The 23274-nt window shown below is 41.4% G+C and overlaps 1 protein-coding gene across 4 annotated transcripts in view; it reads right to left on the reverse strand.

The window, feature by feature from the left end:
* Positions 1-3518: 3518 nt before the first annotated feature.
* LOC141548780 (synaptonemal complex protein 3-like) overlaps positions 3519-23274 on the reverse strand; it is a 43539-nt gene continuing 23783 nt past the window's right edge. For 2 of the 4 annotated variants that reach the window (XM_074277941.1, XM_074277940.1), the window contains exons 2-10: positions 22089-22288; positions 18438-18584; positions 17716-17797; positions 17170-17204; positions 15759-15876; positions 13442-13541; positions 9738-9836; positions 4035-4139; positions 3519-3603 (exon numbers count right to left, since the gene is read on the reverse strand). In XM_074277941.1, the coding sequence (XP_074134042.1) occupies positions 4071-4139; positions 9738-9836; positions 13442-13541; positions 15759-15876; positions 17170-17204; positions 17716-17797; positions 18438-18584; positions 22089-22125 (687 nt within the window). In that variant the 5' untranslated portion in view covers positions 22126-22288 and the 3' untranslated portion in view covers positions 3519-3603; positions 4035-4070. The remainder of the gene's footprint in view (positions 3604-4034; positions 4140-9737; positions 9837-13441; positions 13542-15758; positions 15877-17169; positions 17205-17715; positions 17798-18437; positions 18585-22088; positions 22289-23274) is intronic. The other 2 variants (XM_074277942.1, XM_074277943.1) reach the window with 2 other exon arrangements.

A 23274-nucleotide genomic window follows, 5' to 3' on the forward strand; every position in this document is an offset into this window, starting at 1 on the left:
ATAGCTAAAATGTCAAGCGTTTTGAAAGTCAATGACTGGAGTCTCTGTTTAATTCCAGGTGTACAGGGGAGATACTGGAGTTTCTAGAATAAATTTACTGACCCAAGTCTAAATATTTCAGAAACTGCAGAGATCACGTCAGTGAAAGAGTGTGCTATGTTTCTGAAAGTCAATTAATTGATCAGTGAGCGTTCATTAGATGCCTACTTTGTAGGAGTCATGGGAGACAGCCTTTGCAGTGATATGTAGATGGGTAACGAAGTCTCATGTGTGAGGAAGAGAAAGCAGGCAAACCTTGCTCAATAGAGCTCCTGAAGGGCTAAGGCCCCCTCCTATGTCTCTAGACTTCTTGCACCTCAGTGACATTGGTACCCTGGATATCCCACAAACAGGACACTCCATCTCTCAGTTTCTGGCATTTTCTCTGGTGGTCCCCATTGCTTGGAATGCTCTCCTTTCTCATCTGCTTCCTTCCCAACTAAAATCTTATCTTTTATGAGAAGTTTTTCCTAAGCCTCCTTAATTCTAGTGCCTTCACTTATTCTGTATGAAGTCTGTATGTCTCCCCCTTAGAATGGAAGCTCCTTGAGTGAAGAAACTTTTGTGGATCCCAGGGCTGAGCACTTTGCCTGGCATACTGTACACACTTAGGAAATGTTGACTGATTAATGGTATCATTATCAAGTGGTATATAATAAGGATATAAAAGTAAGACATAGCCAGGTTTGAAGGGACAAACAGAAGGTTCTGTATGACATCCTAATTGGATTGGGGAGCCATTGCATTTACTGAAAGGATTAATTGACCAAGGGATTTGGAACATCCTTTTGGCTGCTGAGTGAAGAATGGCTCAGAGAAGAAGCATCTGATGTGAAAATTCCAATGGGGAGCCAAAATGGTAGAGAGGACACACGTTTCTTTCTAACTTTCTCCTACACCTTCAGACTAATTAGCAAATCCAGTTCTGGATGGCAGAATCCAGGAATATTGGGAGTGCAACAAATTGCCAACAGAAGATAATTTTGAAGATTGCCAGGAAAGGCCTGTGTCAATTGGAACCGGGAGAGAGGCAGCCAAGCACAAGCAGGTTGAGCACAGATGGCAGCACAGACAATGCAGAGTCCTGGGGTGGTGCAGACTCTGTGGAGCAGTGCAGACTCCATGTGGTGGAAAACCTATGGGGATGAATCTACAGGAATCTGCAGTAGTGTTGGCCACTCTGCCCTGGTTGCAAGCCAGTAGATCAGCAGAGAAGTTATAAAACATCTGACACAAACACAAAAGGTAAATAGTGAGCCCTGAAGTGCCAGAACCTCATGGGACCTGGCCATGCCCACCCAGCACCGGGAGGGAATCAGTACTGACCCAGCACAGTCGTGGCCACTTGGAGAGGAAATCACTGCTTGTAGAGAAAGCTTGGAAAATATCCCTTGCCCTAAAATCAGATCCCAACTTTTTTTTAAAAAAATGAGTAAGAAAGCAAAGAGAACTCTGACCACAGATAGTTATTATGGTGAAAGAGAAGAGCAGATTTCAAATCCTGAGGAGACTTAAGCATATCTAAAAGTAGATCGTCTCCAGATGAAGCCCCAAAAAGTGATATAATATAGTCCTTATCACACCAGGCTCTCCTAGAAGAAATTTAAAAGGATCTTAAAAGTGAGCTAGAAGAAAAATGGGGAAAGGAAATGAAAACTTTGCAAGAGGGTTTGGAAACGGCACATAATTTATCAAAAGATAATTTGATAAAATAGAGAAAGAAAAAAAAAACTCACAGAAAAACAGAATTTGTGAAACAGGAAAATAAAATCACTCCTTAACAAAGAGGATTTGTGAAATGGAAAAAAAAAATCCATAGAACAAAACAACTCATTTAAAAATTCATTTGGACAAATACAAAAAGAAGTAAAAAAAGTAAATGAAGAAAATACTTCACTAAACTTCATAATTGAACAAATGGAAACGAATGACTCAATGAGACCACAAGAATCAGTCAAGAAAAACAACAAAAAAAGAAAAAGTAGGAAAAATGTAAAATTATTTTCTTCAGTTACCTTTTCTTAATTTTTTTTTGGTATTTGGCCAATTGAATTCTTAAATGAGTTGTTTTGTTCAATGGATTTTTTTCCATTTTACAAATTCTGTTTGTCAAGGTGTTTTCCATTTCACTAAGTCTATTTTTAAGGGTTTTTTTTTCAGGTAATTTCTGTGTTTCCTTTCCCAAACCTTTCTCATTTTTCTTCTCTCTTTTAAGGTCCTTTTTGAATTCTTCCAAGAGAGCCCTGCTCTGCAAGATTGTGGGGACTCATTCATATCATCCTTTGGGGCTTCACCTGGAGATGATCTCTGATTTTGAGATCTGTTTTACCCTTTCTACATAAAAAAAACTATCTATGGTCTTACTTCTTTTTGATTTTTGATTTCTTAAATGTTGAGGTCTGCTTTTAGGGCAAAGGGGAGATCATCCAAGCTTCCTTGAAAGGTGACAGTAGCTGAGCTGGGTCTATGCAACTACCTTCCGGTGCTTGGGGGATGCATGGCCAGGTCCCATGATATTCTGGGGGTTTAGGCTCCCTATTGTCTTTTGTATTTGTGTTGCATGTTTTGCAGCTAATCTGCTGATCTACTAGCATGCAACCAGGACAGAGTAGAAACACTGCTATAGATTCCTCTGGTTATATTACCAGACCACCCCAGGTGCTTGGCCCCTCCCTCCATGCACAATTGAAAAAGACCTTTTCTAAAGTTCTTCCAAAATATCTTATGCTAGAAATTTGTTATACTACAAATATTTGTGGGTTCTAGCACTCCAAAGCCAGCTCAGAGGCTTGATTTGGTGTTGATTTGAGGGACAGCAGGGAGAGCTCAGATAAAGACGCATCTCCGCTCTGCTTCCTAAACAAATGATTTTCAAGCATGTGCTAATTCTGCAGATATTAAATCCAAATGTGACTGCAGATTTCATGTGCTACATGTAAAAAATCAACATAGGTGAAGTATGGCTTAATCTTGAATAAGAATGTAAAATCAAAATTACATTTATTTCATGTAAATATTAATTTGAAAAATACTTGGTTTTGTATAAAGGCAAAATGAAATAACCCAAGAATGTTAAATAGCAGCATTGACCTTTTAAATTATGAAATATTCCCATTATTGCCAAGAACATGTTACTTCATTATAAATAATGTTCATTCCTTAGAACTGAAGTTCACATACACTGTTAAGTCTTTCACACTAAAGAATTATTTTCTTGGCTGTCTTGTTAATATAGACCAAAAACTGATTTCTTTAAACAATATAGTTTGACTAAGTCTATTTCTAAGTTTCTAGTTCTAATATCTAAGTTTCATTAGCTTGTTTATAGAACTGAAATGTACAGACAACAAAATGTGTATATTAAATAAAACGTGAGTATGTATATGTATATGCACTTACATGTTTCTCTGCACTTGGTTTAATTAGCAGTTGAGGTGGTTAGTATGTTTGCAGCTAAAAAGACCTACTGAGCCTGAAAGGTGAAATTCCGTTAAATCTTTATTATTAGGAACCATAAGTTTTTAACTGATAACAGTAAGGAAAAATTCACCAATCCCAAAGGACCTGAAAAAGAATAAAGGGAGTATATTTTAATTTATTATTTATTACTCATTGAGGCATTTTCAGTCAATATAACACAGAAAATCTTGCAATGATAAGCCATGTAACAACAAATAATCTTTTAAACCATCTTTCTTAAGTCACAGCAAATATTTGCATTTCCTTTAGCTCATGGTTGTACCATATTACTAAGTCTACATTCTTTCTTCAAAGAGCCATAAGAATAACATGGATTAAATAACTTTTTCAACTCTTGCCAATATTTGCTGTTGTTGTTACAAAAAAGGAGATACGAAAGGAAATGTTTAATACTTTAAAAGTAATATAATAAACTTTAATATAATATAATTTAACATGCTCTTTTGTTTGATGAAAGAAATGTATAATGCATTAATCTTAATTTTTTTCAGTTGAAAATATACCACATTACTTACAATGTCCATCATAATTTTCTTTTGTAACATGGCCACTTATTCTTGTAGTTCATCTTGTGCACCTATAAGAAAGCTTTCATGGTTCTTTTCCAAGTCTTCCATATCCTACAAAGTAAAATGCCAATATCGATTATTAAAAATTACCTGTATCTTCTAAATTCTAACAATTCACTTCTAAAATTAACTTTTAATTCAAATACACACAATTCTCTGCCAAATAAATGTGTTGACAGGAAAGCCTCTTCTTACCTTCTTGGGTGAAAGAGACAACAGTTGAATGAATTGTGTTAAGAAAACTCCATTATGACTGTTAATGTGCTTTTTTTAAGGTCCTACCCTCCAAGCAACATAGTGAAGAATAATAAACTAGGATAAAAGAACCAAGTTTGCCATAGTGGTAGCACATTTTAATGTCCCCTAATAGCAGTGCAACAACTATGCAAGGGATATAAAGAAACCTAGCAGCTGAAAGATTAGTATCATTTTTAAACCATTAGTATACCATGGAAGAGATACGCACACAGTAAAGTAGTATTTTTCAGACCTACTACACAGTATTTAAGATTATGTGACATGCTGGGGGAGAAGAGAATAAGAAAAGCTGTAAAGGACTGAAACTCTTAAAACGTGTGCTTGAATCAGACAACCGAGCACTAATTAAGGCTAATTACTATCCAATGATGATTCTATTAGCCTAAGTTTGGAAAAATGGCCCTTCTCACTGTTCCGTGCTGGCTCAATGTTTGGTGCGAACAGATAATCGTAGGAAGGATTAGAGGCTGGTGTGAGACAAGCCAGGCTCACTTTTTGGCAGGACGAGGAGGAGAAAGGTTGGTGTGGCAAACAACTGTGGCAGTTTGTCTGTCTCCTTCACTTCTCCCCCTAAAGACCAAGGACTTTTACTTATCTTGACTCCAGCTGTTCTTGGAACTAGCCCAGACTTTACAAAAAGGTTTCCCAAAGCATATTATCTGCAGACAACCATCCAAGTTACCCATCATTTTCAACCATCCCTGCCAAATTACAATGGCCCCGGTGATGTAGTAGAAGACTTTACCTAGCAATACTTTGTATCAAGAAAAAATTATTAAAAAGTTAACATTTAGGTAAAGCATTTACTCTGTGTTCAGCGCTTTCCAATTATTCCTTCATTTCAATCTCACAATGACCCTGGGAGGGAGGTGTGTCTGAAGCCCCATTTGAACTCTGGACTTCTTGACCACAGGCTTAGAATTCTATCCATTCTTCCTAGAAACCAATTCTGACACACTTTCCAAAACAGTTCAAATTAAATGACATCATTTCAAAATTCGAAGGGGCCTCACAGGTTGAGTCATACCCGAAAAAGCATCCCCTCTACAATATGCCTGACAAACGGTCACCTGGCCTTTGCCTAAAGAACTCAGCAAGGGAAGGGGTATATTCCATTACCTTGTTACATACAGGATGTCCCAAAAATCTTAGCGTAGTCTATAATAATATGCACCCACATATAAATTAGATAGATAGATAGATAGATAGATACTAGATGTCATATATGATATATATACAGAACATAAAAAAGAAAATAAATCTGTATTAATTTTGGTACAAGAACAAGTATTAGGTACAAGGCACAAGGTCTTCCAACCAAACTTCACAAAATCGTTTGATCATACTCTCAAAGTGACCAAAATTATTTCACAGAGTCACAAAAAACAACAAAATTCATCTGGAAAAACAAAAGGTCAAGAATTTCAAAAAAATTAATGAAATGCAAAGGATGGTGGCCTTAGCGGTACCAGACCTCAAACTCTTCTATGAAGTCATCAGAACCATTTGGTACTGGCTGAGAGACAGACTGGTCGATCAATGGAATTCATCAGCGTAAAAGACACAATTGACCAGGTGATCTGTTTGATAAACTCAAAGACTCCAGCTTCTGGGATAAGAACTCACTATTTGACACAAATTGCTAAGGAACTAGAAAACAGTATGTCAGAAACTAGGCATAGATCAACATCTCACACCCTATGCCAAGACAATGGGTATATGATTTCATAAGAATAAGGGATGCTAGTATAAGCAAATTAGGAGACCAAGGGATGATTTACCTGTCATATCTTTGGAGAAGGGAAGAATTTATGACCAAATAACAAGAAAAGAACCTTAAGAAAAGTAAAATGGATAATTCAGATTACATTAGATTAAAAGGTTTTTACACTAACAGAAGCAGTGCAGCCAAGGTTAGAAGGGAGCAGAAAGCTGGGAAACAATTTTTACAGTCAGTGTTTCTGATAAAGACCCTATTTCTAAAATAAACTGAGTACAATTTATAAGAATAAAAGTCATTTTCCAATTAAAAAATGGTCAAAGGTTATGAACAGAAAATTTTCAATTGAAAATTCATGTGAAAAAATGCTCTAAAGCAGTGTAGATTGCGGAAATACAAATTAAAACAACTGAAGTACCACCTCATGCCTTTCAGATTGGCTAAGATGAAGAAGAAGATAATAAATGTTGGAGGGGATGTGGGAAAACTGGGGCACTAATGGATTGTTGATGGAGATGTGAAATGATCCAACCTTTTTGGAGAGCAAGTAGGAACTCTGCCCAAAGGGCTATCAAACTGTACATTCACTGTGATTCAGCAGTGCCAGAGATCACAAAAGAGGAGAAGGAACCCACGTGGATAAAAATATTTGTAGCAGCGCTTTTTGTGATGATAAAGAATTGGAAAATGAAGGGATGCCCATCATTTGGGGAATGACTGAATAAGATGTAGTATATAAATTCAATGGAATACTATCTTTCTATTAGAAATGACGAACAAGGTGATTTCAGAAAAGCCTGGACTTACATGAACGGATGCTGAGTAAAATGAGCAGAAGCAGGAAAAAAACCTGTACACAGCAACAGCGAGATTGTGTGATGACCAGCTATGATAGACTCAGCTTTTCTCAGCAATCCAGGGATCCACAGCAATCCCAACAAACTTGGGATGGAAAATGGCCCCTGCGTCCAGAGAAAGCACTGTAGAGACGGCTTGTTCCAGTGGCAGCCAGAACCCATCACCATATTCAAGACTGAGGTTTTTCAAGGGCGTACAACAGTGGCGTTACTATCTTCCTATAGTGGAAGCTATGTCTTTGTTTAAAACAGTTCAAGATCTCATGAGCCTTTTTGGCTTCCAGGACACTGCTAACTCACACTGAGTCTGAAGGTCACTAAAACCTCCAGCTTTCAGAACAGTTGTCCATCTATATCTGCAGCACCTCGCAAGTGTATAGCTAACTTTTTGTATCCAAGGAGTTTTCTCCTCCCTAGTGAATGTCACCTTCTTAAGACTCAGTGACGCTAGCCTGTTTACATCTTTCTGGGTGCTGTCTTCAGGACACTGAAGAACTGACTGTTAACTGAAAATGTAAGGAGTGTGCCATCTATACCTTTATCCAACTGTGCCATACAATCCAATGTTGGCCATACAAGGCCCAGCACCTGTGCCTTTCATTAAACCATAAAATCTACACAAAGTACAGCATGGCATTCAGGCTCAGAACCAATGTAAGCAAAGCTGTCGTGCACGCGATTTGCTACGTGTCAGATCAGCACATGTGCCCAGGCTTGCTGTACGTCGTTATAACGTGAAGGCCAGTTGTTAGGTAGCTGGTGAGCTTTGTTAGACAAGTAGAAAACTTATGGGTTATTTCTGCGGCGTGCTCATCTGCACTGTTTATGATGTAAATTCATGCATATTCCAACATATTCCGTCTTTTAAGGAGTATAAATTTTCACTGATGAATAAGATGCATAATGAGCATTGATAGCCAGACTCAGAGAATATGTCAGTGTGGGTTTTGCCCAGGGACGATTTGGAGAGAGACTACTGAGCTTTGGGAAGGGCAAGTGGTAAGAGAATGGGAGCCTGCTTGTTAATCCCCCCTGTGGAGGGGCCCTTCTAGCAAGCAGCGCCACCTGCCCAGAGATGCTGCTCGTGTAGTCCAATGTATAGTCTAGAAGACAGACACAGAAATGTATGTGTGTGTGTGTGTGTGTGTGTGTGTGTGTGTGTGTGTGAGAGAGAGAGAGAGAGAGAGAGAGAGAGAGAGAGAGACAGAGAGAGAGACAGAGAGAGACAGAGAGAGACAGAGAGAGACAGAGAGAGACAGAGACAGAGACAGAGACAGAGACAGAAACAGAGAATAGAAATCTTTGAGAGCAGCAGGCTTTGTATACTCCCCTCAAATGCCTTCTGGCTTTCACTGGAGCAGGTACAGCCTCCTGGAAGCCATCACGATTTAGGCAAGGGGTTGTATTTTAACAGGTGTTTAATGGATGCTTTGATACCAATCTTTTATGCTCCTTTTCCCACTTTGCTTAAATATTTTTCTAAAGTGATGACATTTGTAGCAGTTCCGGCAGCATACGAAAGGGAAGAAACTTAATTGACTAAGAAGGTAAAGACAAACAAGCCAAGAATTTAAAGGAAATACTAGTGCAACCCTAAAGGCAGACAAGAATCCGGTTACAACCATGCAGGAGGAGAACTAAGGGTGACGATCCGCTGCCCTGAAATCCCGCCGGAAGGACAGAAGGACCTTGCCGAGGACCAAGCAAAGCCCTCTCGTTTGGTTTGGTTGAAGCTTTATGCTTAGCTGACTTTTTCCTGCTGCCAAACTCCAGCCAAATGATCCTCAGATCCACCTGCCCAGCTCCAACCTCTGCTCATTCTCCTTTGTGTTCCCACCTCCTGACTGGACATTTTAACTCCGTGCAAAATTGAACTCATGGTTCCCCCACCCCGGACCCTCCTCTTCTTTAGCACTCTTCTCCCAGACCTCCAAGCTCACACCCTCCATGTCCTTCTCCCATTTCCAAACTGTGACCACACCTTGCCAAGGTCACCTTCAGCATCCCTCACACATGCCCCCTCCCTTCTGACCCTACTCCCACCCCAGCGCAGTCCCTCATCCCCTCACACCCGGACTGCTACAATAGATACTGGTGGGACTGCCTGTCACAAGGCTCTCCCCGCTCCAGCCCATCTGTCACTCAGCTGTCAAAACTGATTTTAAAACACCAGCACCAGTGGCTTACCAACTACAGTGTCAAATAAAAAAAGTCTGATATTCAGTCTTTCATAACCTCCCAATATTTCCAGTTTTCTTCTAACCTGCCCTGCCCTGCCCTGCGATGCACTTATACCAACCTTCTTGCTGGTTCTCATCCAAGACCCCCCATCTTCCCACGGGGCATTCTGACTGGCCCTATTCTAAACCTGGAATACCCTCCCTCCTCATTCTCACATCCTGACTTCAAGTCCCCGCTAAAATCCCACCTGACACAGCAATTCTTTCCCAATGACCCTTCATTCTAGTGCCTTCCTTCTATTGATTGTTTCCAATTCACCTTGCCTATAGCTTCTTTGTACACAGTTGTTCACATGCTGTCTCCACCACGGAGCTCCTTCAGAGCAGAGATTGTCTTTCTTTGCCTTTGCTTCCCCGTGCTTAGCACAGAGCTTAGCATGCAGTAGGCACTTATTATTTCCTATTAGATGATTCATAAAATGTCAGTTTGTACTTTAGCAACATAGAAAGACAAGGGTAAACTCTAGGACATGATGAAATACTGAAACAGTGTAAACATTTTCCATCAATTCAGAAAACTGTTAATGTTGAAATTAAGTTTTAACAATGTATGAAGACCATGCATATACCAGACCTTTAAGAACTGTTCATATTGCTGTTTAATCGTATTCAGTCTCTGGCTCTGAATCTTTCTGCCTTTTTGAAACATCTTTAGTTGTTGTTGAATTATATTCTAAAAACAAAAATAAGATAGTCACGAGCTTACAAAATGGAAATTATGGCTAAAAATTCAACATTAAATTCAATAATTGAATAGTGGCAAATTCATTATCACCATAACCTAATATTCTATTTCCCCATCAGTATAAAACAATTCTTAAAACATATCAAAAGGAAAAGGTCACACCTAATTTAGCTAGACGGAAAGATTAGGTATGAATGTTATCTTAACCCCTGAATAGCAAAAAGGACAAGAATCCCCCTCCATCCAAATCTATTCCTCTCCTTTATTTTTATCTGAATTGAGAATGACTTAGAAGTTGCAAACCTGGGAGACTATGATAGTGGTGCCCTCACCAGAAAAAGGGAAGTAAGAAAGAGAGGAAGATTTGAGAGTAACGATGAGTTCTTCATTAAGGTCTTTCCCATAGTTTTAATGAATAATAACAGTTCCATATTCAGATCGCACAGTTTGTTGTTTACCCCTCTTTGTGTATTTACTATGTAAAAATCATATACCTTTCATACTAGGCTATAAATCTCATTAATGTAGGGATCATGTTATGTCTAAATTTTCTATCTTTCCAGCACACAGTGGGTGCTCAATAAAGGTATAAAATAGTAGGTAGTATTTATAAAGCACCTATGATTTGCAAAGTGCTTTTCTAATAATATCTTGTGTTAACCTTAATATCCCAGAGACGGAGATACTATTATATTCTCATTTTACACATGAGGACCTCTGTTAGACAGAATTTAATTGACTCCGCCAGGGTCACATAGCAATTAAATGGCAGAGGCCACATTTGGACTCAAGAGAATCTGGTTCAAAGCAGTATCCACTGTACCACCTCACTGCCTCTAGTATGCAGGCATACATATATGAACATTTGTTCCTGTAAGCATACAATGAAAGCCAAAACCGAGTGATAGGCTTACTATTAATTGCTGACAGTTATTATGTGGTAAAACCTAGTTTAGAAGAGAGCTTCAAGATATAGAGGACATGAAATGAGCTGATTTGTGAGAACTGGTCAGCAGTATGGTATAAACAATCATGAATCAGGTATAACAATCACATCTGATCAAAGGACATGAACAATTTTCAGATGACAAAATTTAAGCCATTTGTATTTGTAGAAAAATGCTCTAAATCACTATTGATTAGAAAAATGCTCATGAAAACAACTGAGGTCCCACCTCACATCTCTCAGATTGGCTGAGATGGCAGGGAAAGATGATAAATCTTGGGGGGGATGTGGGAAACCTGGGACATTATTGTTGGTGGAATGATCCAATGATTCTGGGGTGCAATCTGGCACGATGCCCAAAGGGCTCTCAAAGTGTGCCTACTCTTGGACCCAGAAGTACCACTACGGATATTGAGTCTGCATACAAGGATGTTGTAAAGGAGCACAAAGGTCCCACGTCGGCCAAAATGTTTACAGCAACTCTTTGCGTGGTAAGAAAGCATTGGAACGTGCTTAGATGCCCATCATGGGAATAAGGCCTTGAATGGCTGAATAAGCTGTGGTACATGCAGGCAATGGAATATTATTGTTCTATGTAAACGATGGTGATCAAGCTGATTTTAGGAGGGGCTAGAAGGATTTACACGACCTGATGCTGGGAGAAACAAGCAGAACCCGTAATACACTGTACACAATAACAGCAAAAATGTGCGATGATCAACTAGGAAAGACTTGGTTCTTCTCCCTGGTTCAGTGATCCAAAGTAATCCCGATAGACTTTGGACAGAAAATGTTGTCTGCACCAGAAAAAGAACTGAGGAGACTGATGGTGAATCAGCACATGCTACATTCGCTTTTTTTTTTTTCTTCCCCATGGTTTTTCCCTTTGGTTTTGATTTTTCTCTCACAACATGATTCATAAAGCAATGTGTATTAAAATTAATTAATTAAAAATAATAATCAGACCTGAATTGTTTGTTCTAGCGCTGGAGATGTTTGAGCATGTGGCTGGTCCTAACCTGTCATCTCCAAACCACTTTAGCCAGCCCCTCTGCTCATGGTTCCCAACACAAACCACTCTCCCACCTGCTACGGCAGCTTGGTTCACAAAGTTCCTTTTGCCGACAAGTCCCTCTCCTTCCCCTTCCAACCAGCCAGATGCTTCTCATCCTTGCCTTCTTACAAATTCGATCTCGTGAATCCCTCCTTCTGCCTTTCTCTCTTATTTCTTCCCTATGTACAGAGCGTCTCTTCTCATGAAATTATAAACTCCCAAGAGAAGAATTTTGGCTTCTTTATAAACCATGTAGGGCAGGAGACAGAGCAGACAAAATCCGGAAGACCTGGCTCTGAAGCCTGCATCAGACACTTACTAGTTATAGCACCCTGGGCAAATCACTCGATCCCTCCCACACTCATCTGAAAATGGGGGTCATAATAGCACCTGTCTCACCAATTCGAGAGCATCAAATGAGATGAAACTTCAAATGTTCTGCAAAAAAGTGCTATATTAACATTTGTATCTCTCCACAGCAAATGCACATTATAAATGCTACATATTTGCTAAATTGCTGATATATTTATTGATCATATGAGTTGTTGGAATGTTTAGCTACAGTATGCCTGTTATTTCAACATAAATGAATTATACAGAAAAATACACAGTAGCTAAAAGTGCCAATTCAACAAATATTCATGCATTTGCAACACTGTGTCATGTGCTATGGGAAATACAATCAAGTCTGTTATTCTAAAAGAAAAACCTTATCATTCTTAGCATGAAATCACAAATTATCAGAGATGGGCAACCTAAAGTAACTGGGCCCTAACTGATCAATGTGGAACTTCAAATACAAGGCATGCTTAGTTAACTCGTAGGCGATCCATAAGAAAACAATCGTAACCTAAGTAACCGAAGCGCTGGGAGAACAGACTTGGCATAACCATGGAGGCATCCGTCCTGAAAGCAAGCAATTTTTTTCTATCAGTCCAAATGAGGCACCAGGATATAATGGAAGGTTCAAAATCCTACATTTAAAATCCTGCAAGTAAAACTACTCCAGAGCCACTTCTAATTACACTATCCTGCACAAGTAATTTTTAAATAACAGTTATAGAAGTACTTTGGCTATTTAAGAATCACAAAGAAAATCTAAAATATTTCATCACATAAGTTGTGATTTATCACATAAGTTGTGATTACTAAGTTACTAAACTTAGCTCCAAAGTTCAAGTACTCTCTCTCTTTTTTAAGAAGAGGGAAGGAAGCCATGATAAAATGAACAAGAAATATGCAAAAGAAAGAGCACTGAGTTAAAATTTTGGCTCTGACAATTCTTTATTTCATGGCCATAAGCGATTCATTAAAATTTCCTGAGCTTTAGTTCCCTTATCCATAAAATGGGGGAATATTTGTATCAGGTTGCTATTAGGAAAATGAAACAATAAAGTAGAAGAAAACTGGCTTTTCTGGTCCATGCCGAGTTTGATCTCTGAGGTGTAACAGCTAACAAGACCACAAAACAGAGCAAGCTATGGACAAGAGCAGCTTATTCCACCTCACAGAATTATTACCAGGCAGTTATCTGCATTTTCTACACTTAGATCTAGCATATCAACTCTCAAGTATGCCAAGCATGATACCAACAGCTAATTTTGCTTCCTCTTCCTTAGTTTTCTTAACATCCAGATGCCACTGCTGAAACAGTGTCAGGAACTGCTGAGAATATTCCTGGTTGAGTTTCTGCCTGTCAAAAGAATTTTGAACACCATCATTAGCATTGCTAAAATTAAATTAATCAATTTCCTCAATTAACTGAACAATTTACATAACTGATAAAGTGTTTTATCATAAAGGGAGAGTGATCCTGAGGTGTTACCCAGAAGAGAAAAGTCTAGCAAATGAAATCAAACTTTAAAACACACAGCAATGGCCTATCTGCCATCACAGCATCAACCTTTCTAGATTCAGAGACACTGCCAGAAGAGGGTCACCAGATAGCGACTTTTTCTGTTACCTTAACAAGTCATTAGGACAAAGTACTAGAGCATGGAGCGGTTACAATCTGCACCAGTAGAGCACCTACTCATATGGATGACATCTTACATCCTTGAAATAGAAGTAATTAATGTAACATAAAAAGGGTACGACATTCATACTATAATAAGCTTTTTGATGGAAGTTGGTAAATACAAGTTTGTTTGGTTTTTTGAAACTGAGTCATTTTTATCACTTTGGGTTACGGCCATAGAGAAGAGTGACCAGGATTTCTAGGATGTCACAAGAACATCATTCACTGAAGAAATGTTCTGGGCTACATTTCCCATTTCTTTCTTCCTTTCTAGGAGCATCACATCACCAGGCCAAGACTCTTAGGGGCAGACAGTTTGCTGACAGGTGGGGTAGGGGTGTTAAACAGCAAAGCTGGCGAAGTAGAGGTGAGCAGTGCCACGAAAGGAAAGCTACAGGCTAAAGTTGCAAGGAGGCAGAACGCACAGCACATGGAATGAGATAGCCATGGCACTCCTGAACTCAGGAGTATCTGAGTTCTGATAGCTGAGCTCAAAGATTCCCTTAGTCCATGCAGCAGGTAACAGTGGACCGTATCCTTTTGCCAGTGGATTTTAAGTTCAGAAATAACTGAATTATTATAGCTAAAATAAATTATTGTCTCTCTCTGGAATGTGTAGGGAATTGCTTTCATTTATCCACAGAGACAGAGAATATTCCATTGCTTGCTTTTCTTATACTGCTTTTCTCCGGATTAAATGCTTTCCTGTGACTCCCAAAAGAATCTGTAAATAGAACATGTGGACTAGGAATCTGATTTGCAAAATAGTTAACAGCTACAGTGACCGGAGTGCCTGTGTTAAGGTAAAAATCCTCAGTTTTCTGCCAGGTGAGCTTAGGCAGTTTTTCTCTAACATACAAATTGTTGTCTTTTGCTCCTGAAAAAGGATGGAATTTTTATTATGATTAGAGAAAATATGTTTTTTCAACTGGAAGAAGTGGAAGAGGGAGAATATACTTCTTTTGTTAATTGAAAAAAATTAAATTGAGATAGAATTGTTGGGGAAAATCATATTTTTGTTCTACTAAATTAAGTGCTTCTGAAAAATCATGAAACCAAAAAATACAAAGAAAAATTAATTTTAGTTCAGAATAGCTTTTTGTTCTCTATTTTATACTTAAAATGGGTTCATTTCATAATATGAATATGAATCATGACATCATTAAGATATATAAGATTTCAGCATATATTTAATTTCAATTTATTTTTTCTCCTTTAGCACTAAAGTGATTGATCCAAGAAAGTTAGTAAAATAATTTATAAACTCACAAGTACACAAAAGTAACAAATGTAAATAAATAAAAATAAATAAAAATTAAAAAACAAATATGTTTTTCAAAAAGCCTTTTTTTTCCTAAAGCAAATGATTTCTTTTATATGAAAGACAATTCTCAGCCAAATGAATTAGAAGAGTTTTATAGCAGAGAGAAAATTTGAATTGGTACATAAAATGTGGGCAGAAAGAGGTCAATAGACAGAAAATTTGGGAGGAAAAGGGGGGATCCAGATGCACAGAAGGTGTAAATAAAAGAGATGGGAAAGATAACTTGTTTGCCTTAGTTTCCTCAATTGTAAAATGAGAATAACTGCACCTACCTTGCAGAAATATTGTGAGAGCAAAATTAGAAACTAAATGCAAGATGCGGAAGCAGAGAGAACATTTGAATTGGTATATAAAATGTAGGAAGGAAGACGTCAATAAGCAGAAAATTTGGGAGGAAATGGGGGGTCCAGATGTACAGAAGGTATAAGCTCTTCTCATACTGAAGGACAGACACTCCAAGATGTTTTTCATATAATACATCAAAAATCTCAAAATTAGACTACCTTTTCAGTGTACATTTTGCATTCATGTTGGAATAAAAAAAGGTATTAAGAAAAATAAATCCTTACCTTTGTTCTTTATGCGTTTTCCAAATATCCTCAATTTTCTGAGTATTTCTTTTAAGAAAAGGCTCAGTATGCATTTCCAATCTTTTCTTCTTTGCTAGAAGAACTTCGTTAAACTGACCTGTAATGCAATATTAATCAAAATTTCATTTTCTGAAGTTTATATAGTGACAATATAATGTAAGCAAACTGACTTGAGAAGTTTATTCATCAATACTAGGAAGCCTTGCTAAATTTAAATTTAAAATATGGATTTTAACAACTATTACACAACGGTGGCTTTTTCTTTAATGGCTAACTTTTTCCTTAAGAAAAATGCTTCCAGGTAGACTATAGATATTCTTTAAATAATAACATAAAACCCAGTGGTTCCAACCTCAGATTACATAATTTATCCCTCCATTTTTTTGATAAGTTTAAATAAAGGGTAATTTATTCTTTCTTTCCTAGATTACATGTGTATATACATGTGTATATAAAAGATTTTTAAGGATGAAGTCTCAGCCTTTCATGGTTTTTAAGTCATAAATTTGACGACATTTTCTAGTCAAGATACAAAATATCAATCAATTTAGAGGACCTCTGGAAAATGAAAGCATACATGTCTCCTTTAACTTGTTTAAGGTAGAGTATGTTGCAATGGAAAAAAGCGACGCATCTGGAATCAAAGGATCTGGGTTCCAACGCTAAGTCTGCCATCGTCCCGTGAGTGGCAACCTTCAATGGTGTCCCTTTGCTCTCTCTGTTGGGGGGAGGAGCTGACAGCAGCACGTATGTGCATTTTAGAGGTGGCTAAGGGCTTTACCAATATCCCCTCCTTTTATCATCACAAGAGCCTAGAGAGACTGTGCTTTCATTGTCTACATTATGCAGATGATTCATTGGAGGCAAACAGAGAAACCCAGGAAGTCTCCTGGCTCCAGGACCCGTTCCCTACTTCAGGGTGCCACCTAGCAGAGATGCCCTAACGTGGCTTCTGGGTCACTTCTAGGCCAAGATCAACGATTCCTGTCATTTGGGGGGACACAAAATGCCCGCTGAGAGAATAAAGGCTTCCTTTTTCTCTTTGCATGCCCAGTTCCAGCACCGTGTCTGGAACATAGCAGACATTTAATTCTTTCTGAGTTCAGGCTGGATCTCCCCAGTTCTTTTTCCAACGTGAATATCCCACTAAGTGCTCCCCTGCAGCACAGCTATTATCGGCTCTCCCCATTAGAAATGAGCAAAGGACAATGAGGGAGCCCAAGATACATACCAGACGCATCTCCAAAACCAACCGCACGTGAAACACACACAGGGGCCAGAGCCCCTCCCAGAGGCTAGCAATGCTAGAATCGGACTCTTCTCCAACTTTTCCAAGCACAGGCTTTATACAAAGGAATGTCTTTTAGTAGAATGGAATCTTCCAACGTACCTCCAAAAGTTTCCAGCATGCTCTGTATTTCCCTCCTAAAAAGGAACAATTGAGTTGTACATTGAAAAGAATATTTTTCATAGTGCATTTTCTATTTGCATCAAAGTAGTCTTCTATTAAAATATTTAACTAAAAAACCTGCCAAGTATGAGCACAGAAGGATATCTTTTAATATCATAAAAGCATCTAAAACCAAAGGCATGTGCCATATGTAATGACCCTACAGTAGGTATAAAAAGTGAATGTGGCAACTCTCCAGCATGAGCTGAGCGCCACATGGCTCCACATGCTGCCTTTGCACAGGAGTCCAGTTGTGGCGCATTATACGTCATTTCCAAAATAGGCATCAATTGTGCTCCTTTCCCTCTTCCTTCTTAAGCATTATTTCTGTGGAGATTAGGGAGATCTTCAAAATAACTGTCGCATGAATGGCTTTCTAGGCGGGGGAGTCAATCCTACCGGAGAAATGACGATGTGGAAAACAAAACTTGTCACTAACACCTCATTTATTGATTTATTAGTTAAAAACTGCTTTGCTCCCGTTACCTCAGCCCTTCTTTCAGTGCTGCAGCAGCCGTGACTGTGGCGGATCTTTTTACCCCAGGCTTCTCCCCGGCCGCGGTCCCTCCTGGAAACGGGACAAAGAACGGCTGAATCTCAGTCTGCTGCCAGGGAGGGTGCTCATGAGCCCGCAGGGGCCGTGCCCTTCTACGCTACGGACCGTCCGGCCTTTTCAAACCGCGTTTTGTTTTCACAAGCGCGCGGCGGGTGGCGAGCGGGGCCCCAAGGCTGCGCCGCCCGCAGCCGGTTCCCACGGCGGCTGCCCAAATGGAGCGGCTTTAACGTGTGGGCCCGTCACTGCGCGTGGCTGGCGGGGCGCCAGATCTAGCTGCTCTGCGGGGCTCCCCGCCACAGGGGCTACAGGATGTGAGGGCTCAGCCCCGGGGACTCAGAAACGCCGCCCGGTGCCTCAGGCAGGGAGCGGGCGCAGCCGGGATCGGCCCAAAGAGACCGAGGAGAGCCAGAGCTCGGCAAGCGCGGGACTCCCCCCACCCATCAAGCGGGACTCACGGCGGGGATCAGAGCGCTTCAAGGCCTTCCCAACAGCCCCCACCCATGCATGGGCCACCGGCACACGGGCCAGGGGCACACTGTGGGGGAGAAGGTGCTCCCGCCGTTTCCATTGGGCGCCTTGGAAGAGACACCACTGCATTTGGTGAAACTGGGGGCAGCCCCATCGCTGTCACCAAGGGGCCGGTCTCCGGTACCTTCCTCGGCGTCTGCGCGAGAATCACGCGGACCTTTCCCGCCTTCCTTGTCAAAGTCATCGGCTGGCCTCTCGCGAGCCTTCGCCGCTAGTTCCCCACATGTCCCGTCATCTCTGCCTTCGGGTTCCATAATTAGGCAATTTCTTACTGTAATAAATAAAATATTTTCAACACTACTTTAAAATCCAAAGACTAAATGTGACAAAGTCCTCCCCCGCCCCCAACCGGGCTCAGGCGTCACCCGGACCGCAAGGCGCGCCTCAGGCTTCCACAGCGGGGAGAAGACCGCCTCACAAGGGAGAGCGCGAGGCAAATCCAAGAGTGCGGCTGCGCCAGGCGCGAGGCAGGAAGAGAAGCCCGCACTCCTCACGTGATTTCCTTATTACTGCGCAGGCGTCAAGAGAAGGGGAGGAATAGGAGCAAGGAGGAGGAGGGGCGGGGCAAGGAAGAGAACGGCGGGAAATAGGGGAGAGGGTAGAAGAAAAAGGGGAAAGGGAAAGAAAGGGAGGGGACGGAAAGTGGGAAAAGGAGGGAAAGAAGGAGAGGGCGGGGAAAGGTAGGAAAGAAGGGAGAAGAGGAGAGGAGAACAAAAGGGCAAAGGGAGGGGGAAAGGGTGAAATGCAGGGAAAGAAGGAGGGGGCGAGGAGGGAACTGGGGAAAGGGGAGAAAGAAAGGAAAGGTAGCTAAAGAGGGGGGGGAGAAAAAGGACGGAGATAGAAGGAGGAAAAGTGAAAAGGAAGAGAGGAGGATAGAAAGAAGGAATGAGAAAGAGAGGGAAGGGGAAGAGGAGAGAGAGACAGAGAGAGACAGGGAGAGAGACAGAGAGACAGAGAGACAGAGAGAGAGAGACAGAGAGAGAGAGAGAGAGAGAGAGAGAGAGAGAGAGAGAGAGAGAGAGAGACAGAGAGACAGAGAGAGAGAGAGAGAGAGAGAGAGAGGAGGGGGGAGAGAGAGAGAGAGGAGGGGGGAGAGAGAGAGACAGAGACAGAAAGAGAGAGAGAGAGACAGAGAGAGAGAGAGAGAGAGAGAGAGAGAGAGAGAGAGAGAGACAAAGGGAGAGAGGGAGGGAGGAAAGGAGGGAGGGAGGGAGAGATGAAAGAAGGGTAGGAAGGAAAATCGGAAGGAAAGAAGAGAAAAAGGAGGGAGAGCTGAAAGGCATCGGAGACAAGGGGAGGAAGAGAGAAACAAGATCAAGAAGGAAGAGACAAGAGGAGAAAAGGAAGATAGGAGTGAGGATGAGGAGGGAGAGACAGGAAGGGAGCAGAAGAAAGAAAAGAAGGCCGAGCCATAAGAGAAAGAGGGAAAGGAGAGAGGAAGAGGAGGAGAAGGGGGAGGGAATAAAAGTGCCCTCTTCCCTCTGATGGGGGAGGGGAGCGGCCTGGTGCCCTCTCTCAGCCTTCAGGTCCACGCCCCTCCCCGCCTCAGGTTTCTCCTCTATCCACAGGTTCCAGGAGCCTCCTGGCCTTCATAGGCAGGCCTCGCTCTACCTCCTCCTCCGACTCCCGCTGGCCGCCCTGGGAGGGCTCAGGCCTCTCGCCCGCCCCCAAGCCGGGCCTCAGGCCTCGGGAGCTGGGAGAAGACAGTCCCCAGCGAGGGAATACTGAAGCAAACAAAATAAATTTTAATGAATTTTATGATAATAATTAATAATAAAAATAATAAAGTAAGGTTAAGAGGTCATGACAAAAATCCTGGAGAGGATCACAGAAAATAAAACAGGTAATTCTATTTCTACAAAGCTAAAATGTTTTTGCCCAAACACATCAAAGGCAGTTAAAATGAGTTAAAATGAGAAAGTCAAGTGAGGAAAAATAGAAAAATATCTTTGCAGGAATGTTCTCTACCAAAGGACTGGTACATATAGAAGGTATGGAAGGAACTGATTCCAGTTTCCAAGATCAAGAACTGTTCTTCATGTTTGTGGCAGCCCTCGTTGTAGTGACCAGAAACTGGAAACTGAGTGGATGCCCATCCATTGGAGAATGGCTGAATAAATTGTGTATATGAATGTTATGGAATATTATTGTTCTGTAAGAAATGGCCAACAGCATGATTTCAGAAAGACCTGGAGAGACTTACAGGAACTGATGCTGAGTAAAGTGAGCAAGACCAGGAGATCATTATATACTTCAACAGCAATACTATATGATGATCAATTCTGATGGGCGAGGACATCTTCAACAATGAGGTGAACCAAATCAGTTCCAATAGAGCAGTAATGAACTGAACCAGCTACACTCAGCGAAAGAACTCTGGGAGATGACTATGAACCAGCACATAGAATTCCCAAACCCTCTATTTTTGTCCACCTGCATTTTTTATTTCCTCCACAGGCTAATTGTACACTGTTTCAAAGTCCGATTCTTTTTGTGCAGCAAAATAACTGTTTGGACATGTATACATATATTGTATTTAATTTATACTTTAACATATTTAACATGTATTGGTCAACCTGCCATCAGGGGGAGAGGGAGGGAGTGGAGGGAAAGAGGGGAAAGTTGGAACAAAAGGTTTTGCAGTTGTCAATGCTGAAAAATTACCCAGGCATATATCTGGTAAATAAAAAGCTATAATAAAAAAAAAAACTAATAAAAAATATTCTTCAATAGGTCAAAGGAGAGGGAGCTTTTCAAAGGATGAAATCCAAACTATCAAGAGCCTTGTGACAAAATGCTCCAAATCCCTCAAGTGAATATGAAAATAATTCCCTTCTAACAGTCTGTAAATCACAGAGACGCACAGGGTCAGGAATAGTTGCTCCTTTTGTTCCAGATCTAGGTACATGGAAATGCCCCATTTCCCAGGTGCAGGTTGAAACCAGAAGAAAAATTAAATTAAAAGATGTTGGAATACATGGGAGCCACCTGACAGTGGCTGCTGGAGATCCAACCCAGAAAGGATTTCCTCTTGTGAGAGGATGACACAAGGAGACTGAGAGGCCATTGCTGTTCTCTGACCTCTCTGACTGAGAGGCCGTTGCATTGTCTAACCTCCCTCCTCTTCCCTTTGCCTCCAATGTATCTCATTTCCAGTCCATAACATCTGTGTCAGCAAAGGCTGCCCTGCAATTTCTACAGATGTTATGATCCACAGCTGTGGAGACTCTCGGAGAATTGACCTGTCCCTTAACCAAAGAACACAAAACAAAAGACAAGACTTGGAGAAAGGAATGGGAAGATTTCCTAGACTGTCTCCTCTATCCCCAACCCAAAGATGGAGATAAGGATGGGAACGTCCATATGGGGAAGGGAGAAAGGAAGTGTCAACAAAGGCATCTCGGTGCTGACCTCCATCACTCCCACCCCACTGACTACCTCCTAAAGCCCAAACATCCACACGAAGGCCTGGACAGGCAGGAAGCACTGAGGAGGAGCAGCCCTGGAGGAGGAAATCCACACAGATAAACACGAATACCCATTCAAACACACACATATGATGCTACCTGAAACACAACAGCAGCCTACAATATATATTAATATTCCCTGACAAGCCCCATCCACGCCCACCCACATCCTCCCAGGAACAAAAAGAAGCCAATTGGCCAGGGAGGGTGTTCAAGGTGAAGGCTGAAAATGGGTCGGAAGAGAATTTAATGGGGAATGAGGGAAGTGGGACAGGAGGAGGAGTACCAGGAGGGGGGAATCACCTCACCCATGTCCAGGCAGATAAGTGCAGGAACTTCTGGCATCTGTCAAGTGGGGTTGGGGTCTTCCTGATGGGTGAAGGGAAGGAGAGGAGGTCGGGACAGCTACACAAAGACCCCCTTCAGACTGAGGGAACTAACTTCTCCTTCTTCTGTTCCTCCTACTCCATCTGTGATGGAGAAGACAGCCTCAGGGGCTGGTCTCCACCTAAAGAAAAAAGAGGAGGTTGAAAAGAAAGGAGGGAGCTGGCAAACCCAGAGCAATGCCAGCCCTCCCTCATTATTTCTCTCAATTTCCATCACCCAGTTTGTTGTGAAGAGGGTGCCAGAATGCATCTTCCATTGCAGGAGGACCCAAGGCTGAGCAGGGTTCCAGTATCCTAAGGGCGGCCTTTGGAGCTGAGGTGGGGAGGGGCTGAGCTCAGCTTGTGGTTGTCTGAGGTCCCTCCTTTTACAGAAAACTGGGAGAGCCCGGAGGCAGAGGGGCTCCACAGGAGGGATTATCCCCGTAGCTGCAGATGCCACAGAGCCACAGCTTCTGAATCGGACTTGGATTCCTGACAAGCTCCTCAACAAAGGTGTAAGGGGGTGGTCTGGAGGAGGGGCACTCATTCCAAGGGAATAAGCAAGCAACCAAGGCCAGAGCCAGGCTCCAGGCAAAGTGGAAATGCAGCTACTGACAAGGACAAAACTGAGAGAAAAAAATGTACAAGAAAATGGCTGGTTTCAGCTAGAAAGGATATTTGTTGTTGTTGTTGTTTTCTTTTTTCTGAGGCTGGGGTTAAGTGACTTGCCCAGCTAGGAAGTGTTAAGTGTCTGAGATCACATTTGAACCCCGGTCCTCCTGAATTCAGGGCTGGACCTCTATCCACTGTGCCACCTAGCTGTCCTCGAAAGGATATTTGTTAAATAACTACTCAATTCTGACCAAATTTTACCAGTGTCAAATCAAACAAGCTCAAAGTCCAAAGTCAAATTAACCCTGGACTATACAAACGTCATTCAGGGAGGGAGACTTTAGTGTCTTTGAGTTGGAAGTCAATCTGGCTCCTCCAACTCCATGTCCCACTGCTCTAGGCACAGGACCATGGCCTCCAACCCAAGCCAAGCCTCTCCTTCCAATCTCTTATGTGTGCTCTCCATCTGCTGCCTCAAGTCCTTCTTCATCCAGTCCTAACCTTTATCCACAGAAGG

The sequence above is a fragment of the Sminthopsis crassicaudata genome, chromosome X (genome assembly GCF_048593235.1).
Source record: "Sminthopsis crassicaudata isolate SCR6 chromosome X, ASM4859323v1, whole genome shotgun sequence".
Taxonomy (NCBI): Eukaryota; Metazoa; Chordata; class Mammalia; order Dasyuromorphia; family Dasyuridae; genus Sminthopsis; species Sminthopsis crassicaudata.